The sequence below is a fragment of the Lepisma saccharinum genome, chromosome 4, assembly GCF_977018435.1.
Source record: "Lepisma saccharinum chromosome 4, izLepSacc3.1, whole genome shotgun sequence".
Lineage (NCBI taxonomy): Eukaryota > Metazoa > Arthropoda > Insecta > Zygentoma > Lepismatidae > Lepisma > Lepisma saccharinum.
This window is the reverse complement of record NC_139232.1, coordinates 100,486,826-100,511,392: the sequence shown is the minus strand read 5'-3', so window position 1 is coordinate 100,511,392 and position 24,567 is coordinate 100,486,826. Positions and strand designations below refer to the sequence as shown.

Sequence of the window (24,567 nt, the reverse complement as noted above, 5' to 3'; positions counted from 1 at the left end):
ACACTTTTCTCCTTCAGCAATGTTGAAACATACCTGAGTTCAATATTACTTTAATAAGGCAAAAATTATTCACATAATAAACTGAAGAAAAATAAATGCCAACAACGTTTTTTGGGAGAAAAATAATTTATCCTACACATTTTTTTAAAGAAATTGTCAAATTTCATTGAAAAAGGCAAAAAAAGGCATTATAATTAAAAATAGGCAGTGGGGTCCCAAATAGGCAAAATGAAAAGGCTTCTAAAACATTCGAAACAACATAAAAACGTATATCCGGAAAAAATTATCAATATATGCAGTAGATAAAAAGAGGCATTTTGCCAAACTTCCGGGCTCTAATTATCATCATCATTATCGTCATCGTCTATGAATTACATTTTTTGTTGGAATCCCGATTTTATGTTCCCGGAGTTTACAATTTCCAGCTTGGTCACCTGAAAAATGTAAAATCGAGGTCCCACTGTATATTAAATGAAAACATAATTCAAATTTAATGGAAACATGGTCTGCCCTTAACGTTTCATGAAACTTAGCATATATCCTCTGAAAATTCTGGGACTACAACACTGGTGAGGACTAAATGACCTTGTCAACCAAACCGGCAGTTAACTCGTTATGTGCAGAAATAAAACATATATAAAAACACAAATTATCATGTAACTTATTTGTAAGAAAGAACAACAAAAATTTGGTTACCCAAGATCGTGATGGAGCTCTAGTCCTTTTGATGCAAGGTAAAGAAAAGGTTCCCAGATTTACAGAAGTGTTTTGCTGACCTGCTACAACATGGGTAGAAAACACCTTTAAAATGGACCCCCTCCCTCTCCCCCACTAAAAGGTTGTTAATCACTGATAGTGCTAAAATGTAAAGAGAAGTCAAACATATTTTAGAACTAATGCAATGAGTTGAAAATTACTTACAGATATTTTTTATTTTCATATACATCCGATAATCCTAATACATGTGGGTGATCTATGAGTTTCATTATGGCTATTTCTCGTTCAACCTGCAAAGGAAATCATTAAGTAAATTAATCAAAGAATAAAAACATGTCATGATGAAGTAGTCTTGTAGATAGTTTATGCATATTCACAAACTTATTTCCCAAAATAATGATAGCAAGCAAATGAAAAATTCACAAATCACACAATTCTTTTCATTTAGAGAATGTCATGTTTTGTGTATACAATTTTTAATAATTTAAATATACATTAACATTTCTCCCATGGTATACCATTTTATATTTCTCTACATTTTGATATCAAGACCTAGAATTGAAATATATTTTGAAATAATAGTGATCAAAGTATAGTATGTTTATTGTAGAGAAAAAAAGGGCATTAAATAAAAATGATATTAGTAAGATAAAAAGAGAATATTCTAATCATAAGTTATTTATCACTTTCTATCCAAAGTGACTCCCCGATGTCATCACCTTGTAATCAAGGGGCCCTGGGTTTGATACCTGTTGGAGGCATATAGTAGTTCAGATCCCACTTTTGACTGTAGGTCCAGTCCCAATTAGCCCACCTGTGCATAAAAGTGGACTTAAAACAAAACTCAAACTCAAACCTTCTAACCAACAGTTTTAAACTTACCTTCATTAAGACTGATTCACTTAATTTTTCCCTATTAATTATTTTGATTGCTACTTTTTTGCCCAAAACACAATGAACTCCAAGTTTCACCAACCCTGAAAGAAAATACAACAGTATTACAGAATGAATAAACAATGTCTAGATCTTTTTTATATTAAAGAGCAAGGAAAATAGAAAAAAATACACTGCCATGGTAAAATAAAATCTGTTCCTATCCACGATTCTCTAAATTGAAACCAAGATACTGACTTCAAAATGAAAAGTACAATCTTTAACAATGATAATAATAATAATATTTTACCAATAAGAATTGGCCTACATCCACTGAAGTCTGGCTATCTTGTAAATTTGTAAAATCTTTCGTGCCAAAACTGGTTTCTTAAACATGGCATTTTCTTATACATTATGATAAGTACATTACTGAATCTAATATGGATGCAATCTTCAAATTAAGAAAATTTTGAGTAAAGCATCCCTCCTAGCTACGATAATCTGCATCAACCTGATTATTTTTTTCCAAACCCGACACCCCAGCTATGGATTTTCATTTCAAGCACTGTACTGGAATCCTCAAAAAGAAGGATTTATTATTATCGTTATTCGAAGTAAACTCCCCATTGTGAGGCCAGAATTTACTACACTGATTTTATATTAAATGATGTGTGATCAACCTCATTGCAGTTCCGTAGTGTGGAAAACGACCCAAGAAACTGGTTCCCCAGACGGATGAGAAACATAGATGGTAGTGCGATCAATGTCGGTGCTAATTTTCTTATGAAAGTAATGCGGCTTTGTTAGTTTTTGGAATATATTATGTAGATTTGTTTGTCTTGAAAGGCAGTACGTGAATTGATGGAAACAGTTATATTTGTGGAGTGATTTGCAGTCACGAAATGACATTAATTTGGAAAGAAAAGTAAAATAAATAAATAAATAGCATGCGTAACACAAGAAGAAACATTGCAAAGTGATTCCGGACGTCAGGTGTTGACTTGTGTACTAGAGTTTTATTTTTCTATGTTATTAGAATATAAATAGTATCCTGAGAGATATTTCATACCGAGGCGACAAACCACAAGTGTCGCTTGGAAGCGAGCAATCCGTAATCAATGCAGCCTTTCGAACCATAGGGACACAAGCTCTGACTGCACCGTTTCCTGAAGGAGATTTTACACCAAAGCGACACGCGGCAAACGATACGAGATTTCACACCAAAGCGACATGGCTCCTTCGGTCCAAGGCAACTTTCACACCGAAGCGACACATGTTGCTTGGAAACGAGCCAATGAAGAGCAACATTTCACATCGTAGCGGCATGACGGGAAGCACAGGCCAACGTTCGGTTGGTGAAATCCTCAAGCAACAAGTGTTACGTGCCCCTTGTCGTTTTGGTGCGCAATCTCCCTAAAGCAAGACACTCATTGCATCGCGCATGCGCGAACAACAAACCACGGCAACATGTTGCAAGCTATTGAGGAAATGGCCCAGTTTGAGGGACGCACAAGCGACAAAGCGACACGTGTGACTTATCGTGTCACCTGGATCTGTTGTTGTAATGTGCGGTTTTTCGTGTCGCCTATCTGTTGTTCGCACAATTAGCAGCAAACGCTTGCCAATAGACTGAAGGCACCATGTCGCTTGTCACTTAGTTGGGAACTCCCCCTGTAGCACGTCGCTTCGGTCTGAGCACCCTTCCTTTAAGGAGCTTTCCGACCAAAGTAACAAGTAGCACGCGAATACGCCATATGAACGTGTCATTTGCTGTTTGGACCCTCATGTGCAATGAATGCTATTTTACAGTCTGGAAGTGTGTGTCACTAGTGTGACAGTGTGAACATCCCGTGTCGCTTGACCCATTCGTTTGAAAGTTTCCTTACACTCATGTCGATGGCACTAAGAAAGTTTTGTGGGGTTCCCCTTGTCGTTTCATGCAATCATCATTATCATCATCGCCGCGATTAGTTTAAAGCGGAAGAAAAGAGACAGTAAATATCCAAAATACAAATGCTTCAGTGCGTATATCTTTAAAAGAAATGATGATGATGATGATAATAATGAACCTAATTCATACACAAAAATTTAGTTGCCAAGAGCATTCCACGCGTATTTTTTCTCCCGTATTATTAACGAAAGTATGATGATAACAGGACGTGGTCGACTGTCTAGAATGTTCGTTAATATCTTCGCGACCACTGTACCAAATATCATAGCAATTATCACATTCATAGAAATGGTTCATGTAAAAGAATCAGACGTTGCAGCGAAAACTCCATTTACTTCCATTATAAGCAGACGAATACCAAGCACCGGGTTCAACACCAGCGCCTCTAGTGGATCATTTTCGAGTGGAACCAGCCAGAGCACGCAAAACTGTGCCGTTTTCCACACTACGTTATTCAAGGCGCTGTAGTCAGTATCTACATTTTAGAGCTCCCATCACTGATCAGACTTGGGACCACTTGTCGAAGTGGCAAGAGTTCTTCCATCTGGTTTAATAAAACATTATCAATGTTACTACTACAGGGTGATTCATATAAAACTGACACATTTCATTATGAATGTATGTGAACAAGAATTAGGCTAGCGACAAGTTATTACATCTGTATGTTTGTGGGAGTTTAATAGCTTTTATATTATACTAGCTGATTGCCTGGCATTGCCCAGGTATTTATTTATCCCAATCTTCTATTAAAGTTGTCCGTGGGAGAATAGATGTACAATTCCAGGTTTACTATTATTTTCCTCAAGAACCAGATACGTAGTTTCAGGGTAGGAAGATGTGAATATTAATTATTGTTCTGTGGTTAAAGTTTCTGAGATTATTTTGCCTTTCTACATCTTATCATTGTTTTACCATCTAAGAAACTATAATTCATATACAGGGCTTGAAGTGGAAATTCCTAGGGAAGGGGGAGGGATGCTTGGTTGAGTTTGTGGAGGGGGCATTCTTGTATGCTCCAACATGGAGACAATGCAGTAGGAGGGGATGCCTATGCAAATTATCTTAGCTGGGAGGATGCTTATGAAAATTTTCTTAACCCTTAAAGGAGCAAGATATGTTCCAATTGCCAAAAAAATATGACACTTTACATTCAGACTACTTAAAAGTCAAATATAACAGAAAGTTATATAAAATTTGTAAATTTCTGTTGAAACTTTGCCAATTTTGTTGTATCCCGAGAGATACAAAGTTCCTTTGTGGATAATTTTGACAACATAGCGCAATGTATCTTTTAGGATACAAAAACAGAATATATATTTGTTTTTATTTATTCACAAAATGAAAATTTGGAAATTATCTTATTATTATTATATGCTATTGTAATAAAAAATATAGCTGCGGTAGCTCAGTCAGTATGGCGTCTGACTACCATGCTAGATTCCCAGGTTCGAACCCCGGCAAGGGAGAACCGGGTATCTTTTCCAGCTGTTCAAGTGGCTCCGGTGTCCACCCAATATGTTTGTTCTTTGGGGCAGTTTTTATATCTATCCTTTGCCCCCCCCCCCCCCCGATGGTCTAGATATCATTCTATCAGATATGAGCCAGTGAGTAAGTGGTCTCACAACAAAGGTGGTTGTGGTTCATATTCTAGTTGGCTGTGATGGAACATTTTAAAGAGATGGGTGGACACTTTTCTTCCTTTGTTCAATTTACGTCGAAGTATCTTTAGCGGATCATGGCAATCGACTTCCAAAAGTGAAACATGGGGACAACTAACAAAGGATCACAGTGATTTGCAGTATCTTCACCTTCACTTGAAGAATTTCCCATTTTAGAAATTCTATGTCCGGTGGAATTTTTCCCCAGCTTCTAGCAAGCCCCCGTGGCAAAGTGGTTAGCACATCATGCTACGATGATAGGGGTCCCAGGTTCGAATCCCCACCTGGGCGTGGATGTTTGTGAGTGTTCATTCATCAATTTCATCATGTCAACACTCATCTCCATCTTCGCAAATTAGCCAAAAGTGGCACAAAAAGCAAAGTAAAATAAAGCAAATCAAATCAAATCAAATCCTGGCTTCTAAGAGTCTCATAAAACATGCAAAGTTGAATTTTCTAAAAACAATATAATGAATAATTCGAATTTGAAAAGTATTTTTGTATGCCTGTATTGTAATATAAAATCTGCCATTTATGTAAGCATGTCCATTGAGGGGTCAACTCACTATCTTGCCATCAAAGGTTCTGGATTCGAATCCCAGTCAGACACATGTGATCCCTTGAGAGTGTCGTTTTATAAATTTCATCTAATCATGAATCACATTCGGCACTATAATTATCCAACATTGTTTCATTTACCTTACCTTTTCCAACAAATAAAAGAAGAGTGAATTATGAAATAATAACATCAATTTCTAATGTTTTTAGTAATACAGAAAAGCTTATAAATTGTATAACGTAATTGAAATTATGTATAGAATATAGTCCCGGATCATAAAATAGAGTTTTGAAGTAACTATTATTGAAAGATAGTGAAAACATAATATTATATGTGAACAATATCACATATATGCATTACAATCTGGTCCCAAAATCAAATAATGCTAAAGTGGGCAATGTATCTTCTCGGATATGTTCAATTTTCATTCCCTAAATTTAGCCAAATATAATAGATGCAGCTATATTTTTTATCTCTTATGTTTTACAACACATTTCTGTTAAATATTCAACAAAAAAATACATGAAAATATTATATGGAAATTACAAATAAAATAAACCTACATGAATGCTGCAGCATGCCTTATTGTTGTATGCCTGCAGCAAATAGTATTCCATACTTCCTTGTATGTTATACAAAAACTCAAAAGATGGCACCACTCACCAGTATGAAACTTTACAAGTACTTGTAAGACCCATTGCCACTCCTGCGAGAAATCTCAATATGCTGGCTGTATAGTGGCTCCTATATTATGTGTATCTTGAGAGATACATTTTCCCTTTAAGGGCTGGGGAATGGCATCCCCCACTTCGGCAACTGCACATATAACTTTCATTAAGAACATAGCAAGCACTTTTCAGAATGTTTGAGAACGAACAAGCACTTATAGAACAAATTTTCATAATGAAGAAAGTGCATTACAGAATATTGCCATAAGGAAAAATGCCATTGAAATAATTTTCCAGAAAAAAGGAATATTTTCAAGAATGAGACAACCCTTTTAGATTTTTCTTTCAAGTATCAAATAGGACACTTACAGATTGTTTGGCACAATGAAAAACACGTTCAGAATGGTAAAAGTACTTTAAGAATATATTTTGGAACTATAAGTAAATTTCATATTTTGCATAATGAAAAATCAACTTTCATGACGAAAATATCACTTTCATAGTCTTCTCACGAAAAAAAAACTATATACAACATGTATATTTCAAGAAACTTGGCAAATTTGGGAGGGTGGGAGGCGATTATTCCCTTTACCCCTTTCAAGTTACGCCTATGAACTGAGGGTTCGTTTAGAGCATGGGTTCCCAAACCTTTTCGTTTCACGGCACCCTTAGTGTTTCAAGACATTTCCGTGGCTCCTAAGTCAGAATGTAGGCCTATCTAGCACTTACAACGCTCAGTTAGTGTTGTTAGGTTGCTTGCCTGAAGTTAAAAAAATAAACACACATTTCAAATTCAGAAACATTTTGTGTGTAAAAAGTACTCAATAAGCACATATTTGGAACATTTATATAATTTCACTGAAAATATTGGAACATTTCGCGGCGCACACTTTGGGAACCACTGGTTTAGAGAGTTATGGGGTGAGATTTCTTATATTAAGGGCGGATTAACGACTTTCTATAGTGGGGTCGGATGACCTTTTGTTTAGAAATTGGTTTTGGTTAACTGAAGATTTATTGTTAATGTAATATGACATCTTCGGGGGGTGGGGGATGGATAGTTTAATTTTAACTCTCAGGGGTGACAATCAGCTTGCATGGGCCGGGCGTAAATTGGGACCTAACTTGGGGCTTAACTTCAGAAAGGAGAAAGAATCAAAAAGTTTTCCATCCCATAAAAATAGCGACCAGGAGTATTTTGTTAAATAACTGTTATATTTGCGAAACATATAATTTATTCATTACTTTGCTCCTCAGCTCCAGGAGAGTAACAAACCTGATAAGTTGTGGGAGCAAATGCCTCCTTGCCCCCGCCAAGTTACGCCTATTGCTCTAGATGTCAAAAAGGGTGCGCCCTCCCTTTTAGCTCACTCCTACTTAAGGGAGCTTTCAGACAGACTGAAGCAACAAGCGACACGTGTTGCTCATGGCCGTATTTAGAGGGGGGGTTTCTAGGGTTCAACCCCCCCCCCCCGAAACTTCTGACATGTTGGATTAATGGATGTTCATAAACCAAAATCTGTAACAAATTTTCAATTTCTTTTTTCGAAGCATCACAAAAATACAAGGAGACAATGTTGAAACGATCGAGCTAGAATTTTCATACATTTGGAATTCTGAAACTTGAGTGAAACAGGATTTATTCTCAGAATCGCATCCCACCGGCGACCCCTCCATTATCACTTCTGCTCAGAATCGCATCCCACCGGCGACCCCTCCATTATCACTTCTGTTGTCATCTTTCCAGTGTTGTTCCTGCGTCACAAGGAATATAGACTGAAGATTCCCTTATGATTGTCCCAAAATTCCCTTTCCAGCTTTTAAATTCCCCGTCCGATAAAGTCAAAAATAAATCCCCCTTGATAGGAGTTCAAACTTAGTACCTCCAGTTTCGTAGCGCATTACGTTCGCGATTGAGGTTACAATCCATGCACCAGGCTAAGCTTTTAAAGAGAATAACTGGTTCCACACTTTTCAAAATTCCAAAAATTTAATTTTAAAGTCAAACAACAAAAACTTTATGACTAAAATTTCCATCTAACTTTTAAAGTTTTTTCTTGAAGGTAACTAAAGTTTAATGACGAAGTAAAATAATTGTGCATTTCAGTACACACTGTATGAAACGTAAAAAAAAAAAAAAAAAAAGAAACTTATGCTGGATATTCACTCATCTGCTGGATTGAGTAAGCCCCCTCAAGGATATAACAATAATATAATAATAATTATTATTAGTATTATTACTATGGAATAAAATTGTTTTATTATTATGACATTTTAATTATTATTGTACAATTATTATTATTATTTCTGTTATTCAAATTTCTAGCGACGACCTGGGAACAATTATGAATGAACCCCCCCCCCCCCCGAAATTTTTTCCTGCCTACGGCCATGGTGTTGCTTAGAAGCGAATCCTCAGGGAGTATACACACCGAAGCGGCAAGCGATAGACGACATGTGTCGCCTGAGGATTCACCAATCGAACGCAGGATTATGCAGCCTGCTATACAGCTAGGACATGCCGCTTGGAAACAAGCCAATCAGCAGCAACGTTCCACACCTTAGAGGCATGGAAGGCCGTGCAAGCCTGCATTCCATTGGTGAAATCCTCAAGGGGGTGTGAATTTGACCTCATGGAGATTTCACATCGAAGCAGCAAGCGACCCGAATTTGTTCAGTCTAAAGTAAAACATTCACCGCGCACGCTCGAACAGCACGAGGATACAAAATTCACGGTAGGGAGAAAATGATCCAGTCCGAGCGACACGTAAGCGACAAGCGACATGTGCAGCTTACTGTGTTTCTTGTGTTTGAAAGGTTGCATTGATTACTAAGGGTTATCTTCCAAGCGACACGTGTCGCTTCAGTGTGAATTTTACATCAGGTAGCTTTCAGCCCACGCGACAAGCGGCACGGGAATTTCTCACCGAAGCAGGAAGAGACAGTTTAGAGCAAAACATTCACCGCGCATGCACCAACAACTGGCCGAGATGGCACGATGCATGATATTGGTAAAACACAGCCAGAGCGGCACGCAAACTACAAGCAACACGTGTAACTTGTCGTGTTGCTTCGGTTCGAAAAGTTGCATTTATTTCTGAAGGTTGATTTTCAAGAGACACGAGTCGCTTCGGTCTGAACGCTCCCCAAGGGAGCCAGGTGTTGTCAGGATGTGTTTCGGGTCAGGAAAATTATCAGGGGAAAATAGTCCTGAAATAACAAATTTCCATGAATCTGACATGATGAATATCAATTGTGACTACTGTATTCATAAAATGCTACTTTCGCCAAAATGTTATGGAACACGTTAAACTCATATACCAGAAAATTAAAAAAAAATAACGGTTTTCATGCTGTTCTTCACAGACTCTGCATTGTATACACTTCTAGCGGCGAAGTGTGGATGTAGCGGTATGCGAGATTATTCTATTTCTTAAAAAACTTGTGGACATCGGGCACATATAATGACAATATATTCCGTAAGTTCCCCACAATAAAATCACGATACCAGGAAGTTCTGTTTGAATAACCCGTGTTGTAAGAAAATACCTCGAAACTTTCTTTTTAATATATAGGTTCTCATACAACTTGCGAGAGTGGTCGTGGACCATACTGTATTTTACATGAACTAAATATACCGATTGAAAATAAAATTAGAGGTACATATAACAAGTACTTCAAGGACCACATAAAAAGCCACGGCGGACCAGATGTGGCCCGAGGGCCACAATTTGGGCAGCCTTGTTCTAAGACATGGGAAGGTAGTCTAAAACATAAAGGAAAAAGACAGGAAACGGAAAGATGGAAAAATAATGGAAATATGGAAAATGTTAGAAGTATGGAAAATTATAGAAATTTGGAAAAATATTAGAAGTATGGACAATAATAGAAATATAATAAATAGATTAATAAGTTATATTTTCCCCATTTCCAAGTGGTTTAAGTGACCCTCCCCCTCTTGTGGGTGCCCTTGTCTCCTAAACCCTCGTGGATCAATATCTCGAGTGGGCCCAATTTAATATACGGGTGATATAACCCGTGATTCCCTTAATACCCCCATGAATCACTCAAAGATTCCGAGATGCTACAATGTCTCGCTTGAGTTACAATACATTACCATCAAGTAATTGACATGTTCCCATCTTACGTGTGCTGTTAGGATAATAATCGAGCATACAAAACCGAGAAACCAAGTCAGAGAGAAGAAAACAGTTTCGCCCGGCCTTAGCTTTAAAGCATATTTCCCTCAAGAAATCTTTCATTAACTTCCTGATGCCCCAGGGGCCGGAAGGACCGCAAGGTAGTCCAGGAAAGTGTTGAATTAATAATGCTATTACCACACGGAGTCCAGATCTTCCTCTGTGCTCGAGGAGCGGAGACGTTCAGGCACTCTACATGTATTACACAATTCGTGAGAAGAATGAGGAGTGGTTCAAATTCATAAAAGAGGTTACGGTAGAAGAATATTTACATCCATGATTGCATGCATCTAGAGGTATGGTAATTCCTTCCTTTTCATGTATCGCTCGTTGCTTGGAACATTCAGTTTAATGCCAGTAGCGGTTTTATGGGGTGCGATGGGTGGATAAAAATCGGATTACACCATGTATATTTTCCATCATGAAGCACGATTGTGCTAATATTTATTAACAGCAAGCACTTAACAATAAACACTATTCAAGCAGGGGCAAAAGGTACGGAAAACGCACTCATAATTAGGAATCATTACAGTGAAAGCAATTCTGATTGATTTATTTTACTTCGCTATTCTGCCACGTTTGGCTAATCGCGAGGATGAGTAATGAAATTGATGAAGGGACACTCACAAAGAACGCCCATGCCTGGGCCGGGATTCGAACCCTGGACCACTGGCGTCGTAGCGCACTGTGCAAACCACTCCGCCACGAAGATCGGCAAGTAATTTTGAAAATCGCAATGAACTTGTAAATATACAACTGATCTTGGGCATCATCAGGAATCTATTTTACGAAATATATATTGAATTCAACGTCTTTACTGTAATAAATATGGACATGAAATTCCTAATTGAAGGTCTCGGGTGTAAAACATGGTAAGTGACATTTCGGTCATTTTTGAGTTACAAATTAAAATGGGTCATCCTTTAATTTTCGAGTGAAATTGCCATGTTATACAAGTTGAATTGTATTCAGTGAAGCCTTCTGAAATTGGCAAACACAACAGGAAAACATGTCTTACACCCGCCATTGACAGTAATGTACAATTTAGTAGGGCTCATTTTAATATCTAGCCAAAGAAAATTCAAATTGATAACAATAAAATTCTTGACCTATTCACGTAGGAACGAAGTGAAAGAACTGTCAAGTAATGATAACTACGATTTACATTTTGCCTTTCCATTGAACTGCTAACAAATGGATACCTGAGGGCAACGCCGGTGGAGTGTTAATGCGGCAGGAGCGTGGTGCTGATCACGTCACCTCCACAAATGTCCTATAGAAATAGGGAACGGTGAGGGGAAATTTTCGTGGGACGGTTTCTAATTATAATCTAATGTATTATAAAATAAATTAAAAAGTTGCACCTTTCTCTTTAATTGCAGTTTAAGGTTTTATTTCGACTTACACTTCTTGAATTGTACTTGAATTGTGTATTTAATAGAGAGAGGGGGAGGAAGGGAACTCTGTTTTAGGTTCGCAGTGTGTGGGGTCTCGAAATTTCCTATGCCTTCAAGGCATGTTGTTATGTGCACAGGGGTAACTTTTACCTTTCTTAATTGTTACCTTTTAACTTTTGAAAAAAAAATATACATAAGGTCGCCTTACTGGAGTGATTCCTTGTAATTTCCGAACCTTTTTTACTTCTATATCTGCCAAATTATTTGATTCGGTTTTGTTTTTTAAGCCCACTTAATGCACAGATGATCTAATCGGGACTGGACCTACAATTTCAAGTGGAATCCGAACCACCATGTACCCCCACCAGGTCTGCCAAGTTGATGAATTTAGGAAAAGCATTAGCTTGACCCACGTTATTTGCATATACCGTCGGGACAGTGACCTTTTAATTGATTCTGTCTGAACTACTTTAAAGCGTTTGTGTCTCTCGTCGGTCAGAACTTCCTGTCTGAGTTGCGCGCCCATTTCTTGGAAGTGATTTTTTTTCTTTCGAATCGAAAAAGATCGATTGCAGGCCTTCCGAGAGGTAACATAATGTACTGATTTATCTTGGCTCGGACGCCTACTTTTCACCCATTCGATTTTCTGTTTCCTCTCGTTAACGCCCACTTTGACTCAGCTGCAAACATTCTAAAATTTGCATCGTTACTTTCTCTACCAGGCAATAATAAATGTAAAGGGGTGTCTAAAAAAGACGGGCCATTTTGAAACGGAGGTATAGAGAAGAGAATACAAAGGCTCTGACCGAAAGGTACAAAGTATTGTACAGTGGGATCCATGAGTATTATTGTGCAAATTGTCTTTCACCATGTTCGTGCACTTTATGTGACCCAATAAGATCTTCAAGAATTAAAAGAAAACCCAAAACAAGATGTTGATAACTTCTGCACCAGCATACATACAAATCCATCGCTTAAAAACACATAGGATGTAAGAAGTAAATTAATGAAAATAGTCATGGGCAATTTGCACGGTAATACTCATGAATCCCACTGTACATACTTGGAGTATGGTCTTCTTGGCGGATGTGACGTCACCTAGTACAGTTCCAAAGAATTAAGTTCACGATGTATCAAGACCACAGTGCAGAGCACGCCAAGATTGCAGGCTCGGTCACGTGACAAGCGGAATTGTTGTTCATTTGTTTGAAATCGCGGAGGTAGAAAGCCAGCTAGTTGTTTGTTGTAGTTCTTCTAATGTCTGGAAATGTATGTATAAGTACATTTGCAAATGCTATGTGATTTCTGTGGTGAAAAACGAGTGTTTTAAAAGTGGAAAACCAATATGTCCTCGGTTATATCTACTGATCGTAGCCTATTTGGCGCTGCAGTCGAAGTGCAGTTCGAAAGATTTTCATTTCCAGTTCACAACTTCAAGACCGCACTGCGAGATCATTCTCGAAGTATGCTCGCTTCAAGTACGGTCTCGCACCTTTCGGACACGGCCATAGTTAATGATTTAAAAATAGAAGTGAATAGTGCAGACGATGCCACTACATAAGAGATGAGTTGGTATATGACTTGATGATGATGTCCAGTAGATGACGACCATTTCTAAGCAATCATTCCTGCAGTCGTCGAGGGACATCCTGCATAGCTAAGCAGGTCGAGTCGAAGGGTTCTGTGACTAAATCGCTCAGATTACGCGTGTAGACTACGGTGCATAAGAGATAAATTTCTGAATGAAACCCGTGGGTTGGTGAACTGCATCTCCCCTTCCTATCCCCAAGCAAAAAGTTTAATTCACACTTACATCTCCGACGTCATGACTGACGTGTTTAATTGAAAGAAAAACTCGTAAAAAATTTAAAACGGCAGATGCTTCCACGAGCAGCGTTTGCTTCAAATCTCCCGTGTAAATATTTACACCGAGGCAGTGCTGATTCAATAAATGTGGATGTTTGCAGAAGTAGGTGTTGCCAGAATCGTATTCCATAAGGTAAACTCGAGCCGCAGTTTTCCCGAGAGAGTTAGTGGGGGAAAATTTAACGCAGCAAACAGGATGACATTTTTGACATGTTACTACTGGAAAGCGTCCAAAAGAATGTCGAAGCATACCAGGTCACGGCCATACCACAAGCATTGGACAATTGTATGTGAACTTGGACAAGTATATCTATGGCGGGATTTGGGGGAAGGGGGCAACTGCTCCAGTCATTTATCAAAACAGCTGATTTTCAAATGCATTTTAATCCAGATCAAAAAATGTTATTTTTAAAACACCGTTTCTACGTCAATTTAAATTATAGTTTTTAAACCAGTAATTAAGTCCGGACACGCTAAAAAACTGCGCGTGGACCGCGTTAATTGAAGTCACCCGCTGTTGCCGCGTCTACCTGCGAAGATTGATTGATTTGGTGTCTTAAGTCCACTTTATACGCAGTAAGGCTAATCGGGACTGGACCTACAGTTTAAGGTAGGATCCGAACCACTGGCCCTCTACCTGTGAAGAAACTTGCGATAAAATAGTCAATTAGGCCTACCGCTGACCCCTGTTTGGGCAACAACCGGCAACCTTAGAATCCCTCCTCCCGTAAGCAGCCAGCAGGGATACAGGATTTTGTCAAATAACCGTTGTGCGCTGTGAATGGGGGCCGGTAGATAGCGTGGTCGAGGAATAAGTATTTATCTTACTTAACGTCGATTTTCTGCTACTTTTGACCAATCGCTACTATGAGGATGAATGGTGATTAGAGGAAATTGACGAATGGGCACTCGAAAGGAAACACACATGCTCACGCCGGACTCGAACATGGCGAGTCTGTGAGTGCAGAATTCAAAGTCCTCTGCCAGGGAGGCGACAAGTAGTGTGTATGTGTGAAAAGAATGATTTTATTGCCTAATAAATGTCACGGCGTGTGGAGGATCAGGGGATTAACCCTTTAACTCACAATGATATCCTCCGGAAATTCGCAACTGAAATTTCGTATTAAATTTGTAAAAAGGTAAAGGTAAAGTGCTCCCCTGTGCATAGCACCACGCCATGAAGGCGTATAGGAGGTGTGGGGGTAACTTGATCCGGTCGTGAGTGGAGGTGATGTGATCAGCATCACGCCCCTGACCGCCTTTACCCCCCAGGGTTTCCCCCGGTTACCCATGTTATTCGACGCTGGGTGGGCGCCGGGGCCGCTTCCATCGTTAGAAAAGTTCCCGGATTTGAACCGGCCGGGGATCGAACCCGGGACCTTTAGAATGGTAGTCAGACGCGTTACCGACTGAGCCACCGCGGCCACTTAGGTCACAACCGACAATATACTCTTAATTACTCTAATGATAACATTCTGTCTATGCACACATACGAGATTTTTTAGAACTAAAAACTGACAAAAACATTAAAAAAAAAAAAAATGAATTTGGGTCACCAAATTTCGACAACTTATTACCTTTTCACAATAAAATTTAGCAACTGATCGCACTTGAAAACATCTTTTGAAGACATAAGCTATGAAAAAGTCACTGAAACGAACCCACTTCTGCACATTTCTTATAAAACTCTTCAATATTCTCTTAGGTTAAGAGCGAGTCTACATCACATTCTACTCCAAGGAAAGAAGATTTTTAGGCACTAATTTCCATTTCAACTCGCACAAAACCGAACCGAAGTATAATCGAAGGAAGGAAATTTTACGACATGAAATTTAAGGGCTTCAATTAGGTCTTCTTTTAACATAGAAGGGAAATGTTCGCATTTTACAAGGGCTTTCGGTTTTTATCGCAACGTCAAAGCTCCTTAAATCCTCTGAAAAAAGAACTGATTTATTCCGAAAAACAAAAAAGTCAAGGGAGGACTAGAGACTGATTGACGGGGAAGGGGGGGAGAAGGGAGGGATTATTCTTCCAATTAGAACTTTTTAGTCAGGCAATTGTTTCTTTATCACACTGCATGGCTGTTACTTCTACTGAAACGATGTTGGGAATTACCAACACGTACGAGGGCTGTCTAAAAAGTACTCGATCTATCTCTTCCCCGCGGAAAGTAAAAATGGCATACAATAGGAATCCCTATTTGTAAATAATTAGTAGAGCTGTGTAGATAACCAAAATATGTAAAATAAATATTCATGTATGGCCTACAATTTCCATAACATATTCTAAAACATGCATGCAGGAAAAATGTTAACATCGAGGAGCCCTGTGAAAGTATTGTCAATTTTAAAACGCTTACGATGGGGCCATTTTTTAAGAGTCACATCAAAGTTTATACTTATTCCTTAAAAACAGATATTACATACGACATGTTCGTGATGATATGATATAGAAGATACCGAGTGATAGTAAAAGTATGTACAGGGTGTTTTGAAAATCAGAAACTGGCAAATTCTGCATGTGTTTTTAATCAAATTATTGTGTAAAGTTGTATATTACAGGATGTTTAAGTGAATCGTTCCATTTTTCCATTGTATATGCCATTATATAAGTAACATGTGTATGTGTGTGTGTGTCCGTGTTTAATATTCCAAACAGTTACTGACGCCATGCTGACTTCTCAATGTATCCACAGCACAGAGAGCAGAGATGAATGCACCTGAGCTATCTAAAAACGGTTGCTTCCCGTTTTTGTAAAATAACAAGCAAACTGTTAAATGTTAACGGCAAAATATTGTAAATTGTATAGTAACTGCAAGATGAAGTGACCTATCACTGCTCGATTCGATACCCATCAGTATACGTCACTATTATCGTATAAACTAAACTTTTACTTTTTCCTTTATACGTATTTCCATAATACAGGGTATACGCAAAAGAATTGTGAGGTTTCAAACACTAATAAAAAAAATAATTCTTACGTTACACGGGTACAACATACATCGTCAGCATTGGCAACTGTCCATGTTTCTCATACGCTACCAGCCATTGTCGGTTCTCATGCCTACTGGGAGGCCGGGTGCGAATTTCCAAGATGGCGTCGCAGCAGGAGAAGGCTTTGCGTGTGTTTCGTTCTGAGGTGTCCAGATCTGCGATTACAGTGCAGCATGAGTTTTGTACACGGTTTAACAATGACGCACCACACGAGAATTTGTGGAAACTGAATGCATGTGTAAAAGCAAGCAGAGTCCTGGCCGACCTCGTGTTTCACATTCACAGCATTGGATCAGTGCGTGAGACATTTCAGTGAAGTCCTCCCAAGTCAATGAATACAGCAAGCAGGGTGCCCCAACTGAATACCAATTAGACGGTTACATTCTACAACTGGACGGGGTCCCCCCATTTTGACAGGAACGTACGAGTGCTTGCTTCTCAATGGTGTTCTTCCACAGTGTTGGATCGGACGTGTTGCAAATGGAGACAACAAGCTTCTCCCTTGGCCAGTCGGCTCGCCGGATCTTACACCATGTGATTGCATTCTAAGCGAGGTTGTTAAAGGCAGCGTCTATGTATCACCATTGCCCATGTCCACTCATGAGCTTCGTGATCGGGCAGCACGTGCACTGCAGGCCGTTACAGGATACATGAACCTAAGTATGGGATGAGTTTGACTATCCTATAAGTGTGTCATGTGACCCAGGGTGCACACCTTGAAGGATTGTTTTTAACGCATAAGAAACTTGGACAGTTGCCGCTGCTGACGATGTATGTTATGCCCGTGCAACGTGAGCTTTTTATAAGCTTTTGAAATCGGACAATTCTTTTGTGCATGCAATGAATTAGGATGTTATGTCGTTAAAGAAACTTCCTATTGGACACAATTTTTCGTGAAATCTCCGGGAACTTGTATTCTGTAATTGTGTGAGACAGCCTCTAAGTGCTGGGGCTGTCAACCCTTCGACTCGTTAAGAAATCTCCTTATATCTTATCTTGCTTAGAAATTCTACAAAGGTCAAAAGGCATGGTTTCAATCTCGTATGAAACTTTTTTCTTTTTGTAAAATAATTTCGTGCATACCCAAAGGGCAAATGAAAATGGTTTACTTTTCGCATATTACATCAGCAGCAGTGTTTTCACATGCGAATATTGCTGGATAATTTCTTCCCAGACTGCAGTGTACGAAATGAAGCATTCAAGATGAAATTACGGTGAAAAAGGACCAATGGTTCTTTTGGCACAACATTTACCTTTATACCCCCTCAAAACGAATTTATACTCATAAGAAGGAACATTCTGGATATCTCCTGACCATGGATGTACGAGGATATTGCCATGGTCTTCATTTGCGAACGAATCAATTGATTTATTTTACTTCGCTTTTATGCCACTTTTGGCTAATCGCGAAGATGAAGATGAATGGACACACACAAAGAACACCCATGCCGGGATTCGAATCCAGGACCTCTGGTGTCTGAGCTAACCAACAACTCCGTCACGGAGTCGGCTTTGCGAACAAATCGAGCTAAAATGAGGGTGAGAACTTCGAAAATTTCGTTTCTCAGTTCAGGTGCAAATGACGGATCTTTATGTAGCTAAAATATGCGACGTAAATAAATATAGAAAAACACTGTGTAAAAAAATATGTAAGTATATTAAAATATACAATAATATGTCTTCGTAATATTAGGTCATTTCCTTCATTTAGTTTTCAATTACACTCAATTCATATTACAATTACCGTAATTATGCGTAAATGGACAATAAAAAAGTGCAAGACAAACTTTCACAGTTCTATGAAAAAAATGTATGTATGTGTATACAGGGTGTTGCAATAGGACACCGACAAATTTTCACACTGTGTAGAGGACATCGAGGCGAAAAAAATTGTTCGTCGCGTTTTACCCGTCCAGCACTCGAAAAACAGCATTTTTTATCCTTATTGAGTAAAACATTACCAAGAAAAATTATTGATCTTGAAGTCCTATACACGCTGTGAAAGCTTGTCGATATTTTATAGTGTCATACTGTATACGGTTACTAACATCCGCGGTGCATTTTGGAAAGTGTTTTGCAAATAGGTGGGACTACAATAGTGAGGTTGGGAGAGATACGCTGCCTCGTTCCGAGTGTGCTACATGTCTGTCTCGTCATCTAGAGCAGTTTCTCAACCGCCGGGCCGCGGTTCACTACCAGGCATTAGCGTCAATTATATTGGGCCACGACAGGTCCTCCTGAAGTTTGCGACTTGCAGTCCAAGCTGGCAACCACCTGAAAGGATGGCGTTTCGTTCGGGGTTAACAAGCGATAAGATGAAATTATTTATCGCCAGTAAGAATTGAAAACCTCCAAATTTGAATTTCAACAGTGGGGCCGTTCTCGAGTTGGGCCTGAAGGGCAAAGCGACTTGCAGCCCGAGCTGACAACCACCTTGAAGAATGACCTTTCGTTTGGAGCTCACAAAAAATAACAGAAAATTGTTTCTCACCAGTCACCAACGAATTTAAACTAAATATTATATTTGTCAACAGCCTAGAGATACTCGAACCAATACTCTCCATGGTTACGCCATAATTTATTTATTAATATTAAATTTCATGGGTAAAAAAATAAAGTTATTTAAGAGTAAAATTACTGGGATCGGGACATTACGTTTAGCAAACGAATTTACCGGGCCTCGAGCTCACGAAGGTTGAGAACCACTGATCTGGAGAACTTAAAAGAGTCCCTAATATAGTGGTGTGAATTATGGAACTTGAAACTCAACCCTCAATACTGTCTTACGATGACCATCTCCTTTAAGAAAAACACATTAAACAGAAAATATTTATTAGAAAATAACTGTTCAAAGAGTTGCCGCACAGGAGGACCTAGGCGTCATGTGCCTTTTCTGAGCACATCTCCGCAGTCACTAAGGGTTCCAGGCGTTTGCTGGGTCTATCGTTTTACTGAAATAAACAATCTGTCTGCTCTCAGGACTTGTTTACAAATCTTTCAGTTTGCCTAAAATCGAATGCTGCTGCTTTCCGATATGGTCTATTGGTATGACCTTGAAATTTAGATAGACTAAATTCCGTTCTAAATTTCTTCCTAGCCATTGCCGAATTCCATACATAAAACACTTGTAAAAGCCTGTACCTTTGAAAATGTTAAATACTTACACTCCCCACGAGAAGAAACTGGCAGACCATATATTCCTGCATAAAATAGCTAATGGTAACATCAGAAGTGATTGCCTTCTTCAGGATATTCACTTTCGAGTGTAGTCTCGCATAACAAGCACCACTCAACTTATTGCTTGCCAGAAGTAAATATTATTCCAGCGTTCCTTGCTCCACAGACTAACCAGTCAATACAATAATTTAGCTAACCTTTCAACATTTTTGAAAATCAGGGACGTTTTAGAAGGCTGTAGTGTAAAAATGTGTAAGTTACATTATCGCATGTAATTTCAGTTTATGTTGCTCTCTGTTGTTACTAAAATCCAATGCAAAATGGCTAACGATGTATTCGGAATCATTTGTTAAATAAATTAATTAATAAACAATATAAGTGCATATGAAGGGTCAGGGAAAAAAAACAACAGGTAAGTCAATTTTCTGTTGTAAGCGAGATAGTGGTGTCATTTTCTGCCCTGTTGATGCTGTACTGGACTTTACAAGATGCTTTCTTTCGTTTCACACATTTGACACTTCCATTCATCAAAGCATATGTTTTTTATTTACATGTCCAGCAAAGTCTTGCAATTAAAATGTCATTTTTCTGAAGTTTGACGAGCGTTGACTTACCTGGTTTTCCCTCTGACCCTTCATATACCTACAGGCCATAAAGAAACACAACTTTTCTCACGAACATTTTCTGTTTGGCGTCTCGTTTCGGAGTTACGTCACCTAAGGGGAAAAAAAGACTTATCACGAATGTATGCAACCGCGCTACACAAGTTCGCAGTTCGCACCAATGGTTTCGGTTTGCAACTACGATAAGGAAAACTCAGCCATCCGATTGAAATGTCCGTGTGAACTGTTCAACCTTGTTTAGTAAATTATAGTTCTCGTGTCGTCAAATCTCGCTCTCGTTTCAAAATTGGAAACGAAACTAAGTACAGTGTAGATCTACGGTTCTGCTGATGTGTAAATGTATCACGCCTGTCACAGAGAGCGTACAAGAACGGACATGCAGAGCCCCCTGACCGCGAGACGGGTAGTTCCACCGAAGACTTCTCGCTTCCGGGACTCAAAAGCCTTCTGCGGGCGGGAGGGTGGAAAAATATTGTGATAGAGAGCTGACTCACTCACCCCCACCGATACTAACATCACCAATCGATAATTCGATTACAGTGTGGTCCGCGAGAGCTACACGTTTCGTGGTAGGACGGACATCATTCACATGTTCGTATGTACAGGGTGCTTTTTTTTTTTAGCGGAAGTTGACACAGCGTGCCTGAATAATAGTAACAAGTGCCGGGCGGTTTGGAAAGAGGGGGAGGGATGTCCATGAATATTTTACACGGAGTCGAACAGAACGTTGCTTGTTCTCAGAATAGGTGTACAGTTGCACGCAAAGGTAGCAACAGGCAAGTCATACATTGCTATTTTTCAACTGATTTTAGTTTGCGTTTTAAAGGTATACAACTGTACTGAGGCTGGACCAGATGTTGTCACGTGACTGGATTTTTCTTACAGGATTACCCCTCATTTAGACAAATCACTTTTCCAGGCATTTTAAAATATTCCCAGACCACTTAGAAATTTGAAGAGAGGAAATACCAGGCCACTGGATCCAGCTGCACGACATGCTACAAGTTCTTGAAATGTTTATTTTCAAATACAAATCACCCGTTGTAGCAAATCAGTGTTTAAAAATACGTGAAACTTATCCATTCACCAAATGTACAACACTGATATTTTTTTCACTCGTAAGTTGCATTCCCGGAATTTCCAGATTTTTCAGGTCAGTTGAAATCCTGTATTATTTTGCGTCGCTTTTCTGTAACTTTTGGAGAATCGCGATGATGAGGATGAACAATTTGAAATAAAAAATCACAAATAAGCACCCTACACAGACCGGCACTCGAACCAAGAACATTCGGTGGTGAGATCTTGTAACGATCACAACTCATCCAGGTGGGCCTGTCCACTTTCAGTGACGACTTTGTTTCATTCCTGGAACCTCACCTGGCGTATTTTGGTCACTCTGCGTTGCTTTGCTACAAGTTATTCGCTACGATGAGGAGCAAACACATGCAGAAACAAACACGATATCTTACCCAGAATTCGAACCTAAGACCTCTGCATTCTTAAAGATTAAAGATATTCATTCGCATCGCCATAGATTGATTGATTTTTTAAAATTTTATTTAGCTTTTCTGCCACATTTGGGTAATAGCAAAGGACGAATAGTGATACGATTAAATTAATGAAAGGACAGTTACAAACACAAATGGACAGCATACAACAGGAGCCCTACAGCGAATTATACTGGCTTTGAGTCCAGACCCCAGACCCTCGTTAGTCTGCAAAATGAAGTCCATGTTTGTACTACGTGAAAGAAATATTGGGTGTGTCAGCACTTAGTCTATTTGTACGTGTCCCAATATACAGGGCCAAAACCGTTACCATAACTAAAATCAATAAGTGTACTGACGACTAAAATAGCCTTATCTAGATTAAAAGCTGAGGTTCTCAAGGGGTGCTCAGGATATATAAGTACAAAACACAGGACAACACAAAGCCCCAAAGAGAATTATACCTACTGTAGATAACAACGCAAGAGCCTGATTGGGAAGAGGGGTTGACATTCGGGTGTCTTAACAAAGGATCACCACACACACTTCGTCAGAGGCTGGCATCTAGTCTTATATAAAACAAAATGTTTGAAAGTGGTAATTGCGTATTTGGGATATTTTACGTCGTTTCTCTACACCTTTAGGCTAACAGCGATAGAGATGAAGAGACACTCAACGCGACGGGCTACCGAGGCAGCGGAATGAATGAACAAGGTGATGGACAATTTTCCTAAAATTATATGTCCAACGAATAAACATAGTCCACGAAGGAGTAATTAGTGTACGCGGTCAAGGATCTTAGATTCAATTCCTGAATGTGTAAACGCTGTTCGAAGTGGCGTTCGTGCCTTGCCAAAGAATACATCGCATGCGCAAAATCGTGACTGCAGCGGCTATATTTGAAAACGGAACTTACTTTCTGCATGACCCTCATATTTTATCAAATCATCATCCAGTCTCATAGTAGCGATTAACCTGGTGAGATTTATTCTCCCATTATCGTGACAGAGAGACTACTCACTGAAAGTATACTGAATTCCTGGAACTACACATGGTTCAGTGGTGCTGGGTGTTTTGCGTGAATCATTGTCGTGATACATGTCATATGAAATCACCTTACACAAAACAGCAGGAATGGACCGATATGAAGTATCGTGCTCTCAATAAAGTACCAATGAAAAAAAAATACAGACACGAAAAACCGATATTCTATCGATCCATGGAGAATTTGAATGGTTCATTCATCTTGCGACCTCCTCTCGGCGAAGAATATTTCCAACATTTGCTCTGTTTTGAGAAATTGCTACGAAATTACAAATTGAAAAACTACATCTGTTTAGAATACCTTCTAGAGAGCCTTCAACTTTCATGTCGTGTGATTTCGCTGGAATAGTTTCCTGGTACAGTAAGGCTATTCTATACCCAACAACGAAAGAAAACTACACGACAACATGTTTTTTCGTTAAAGTGTCCCGTTTTTCTCACAAAAGTACTCCGGACAGATTTTTGGCCTGTATCTTAATGTTTGAATTTGTTGAGTCGATTCTAGAAAACTCATTATAATACAGAGTGGCGCTGCAATCGCTGAAACTGAAAATGGTGATTTCAGTGCAGGAAAAGACAGTGTCTTATGGTATCATGAGACCAAATCGCCGATTACTGTGCAGCGAAATTTTAGAAGGGAATATGGACGACCACCACCTGATCACAAAAGCATCACTGAATGGTATGCCAAATTTAAGGAAACCGAAGTGTGGAATCCCGTCCGCGAACGGAGCGACCATCCGTCAGTGAAGAGAGTGTTGAGACTGTTCAACAAACATATCAACGAAGCCCTTCAAAGTCCACTGGATTTTTTTCTGTGGAGTTATGTGAAGGACAGAGTGTACGCAAAACCTGTACCTGATCTGAACACACTTAGAAGAAGGATAACTGAATCTGTTGCTGGTGTCACCCAAGAATTGTTGGACAATAGCTACATGGCGAGAAATCGAATATCGATTAGATGTTCTGCGGGCAACAAACGGTGCCCATGTGGAAGTGTTTTGACATTGTTAAAAAACTTAATGAGTTTCTCTTTCGTTTGCAGCAAACCATAGGACTGTACCTGTGATAGTTTTTTTAAAATACATTTTTGTAATGAGGGAAAGACTTTATGGCCACCCTGTGCATATTCGCCCCTTCATATTATTATTATAATAATGAAATCAAGGACTTCATTGGGCAGGCCACGTAGCATGCACGGAAGAGAATTGAAGTTTAGAAGGTTCTCTTTGGAAAACCTGATGACAAGACACCTGTGGGAAGGCCAAGACAAAAATCAAATGACTATAGGGTCATTCAATGTGAAATCAACCAATGAAGAGGCACTTTTCAAATTCATTTGAAATTTGGCATA

At 39.1% G+C, this 24,567-nt stretch overlaps 1 protein-coding gene across 1 annotated transcript in view; it reads right to left on the bottom strand.

Moving 5' to 3' along the window:
• sff (BRSK family serine/threonine-protein kinase sugar-free frosting) overlaps window positions 1-24,567 on the bottom strand; it is a 58,133-nt gene that overhangs the window by 27,768 nt on the left and 5,798 nt on the right. Inside the window, exons 2-3 of the mRNA XM_083120955.1 lie at window positions 1,600-1,694; window positions 922-1,007 (exon numbers count right to left, since the gene is read on the bottom strand). Coding sequence (XP_082977081.1) covers window positions 922-1,007; window positions 1,600-1,694 — 181 coding nt within the window. The remainder of the gene's footprint in view (window positions 1-921; window positions 1,008-1,599; window positions 1,695-24,567) is intronic.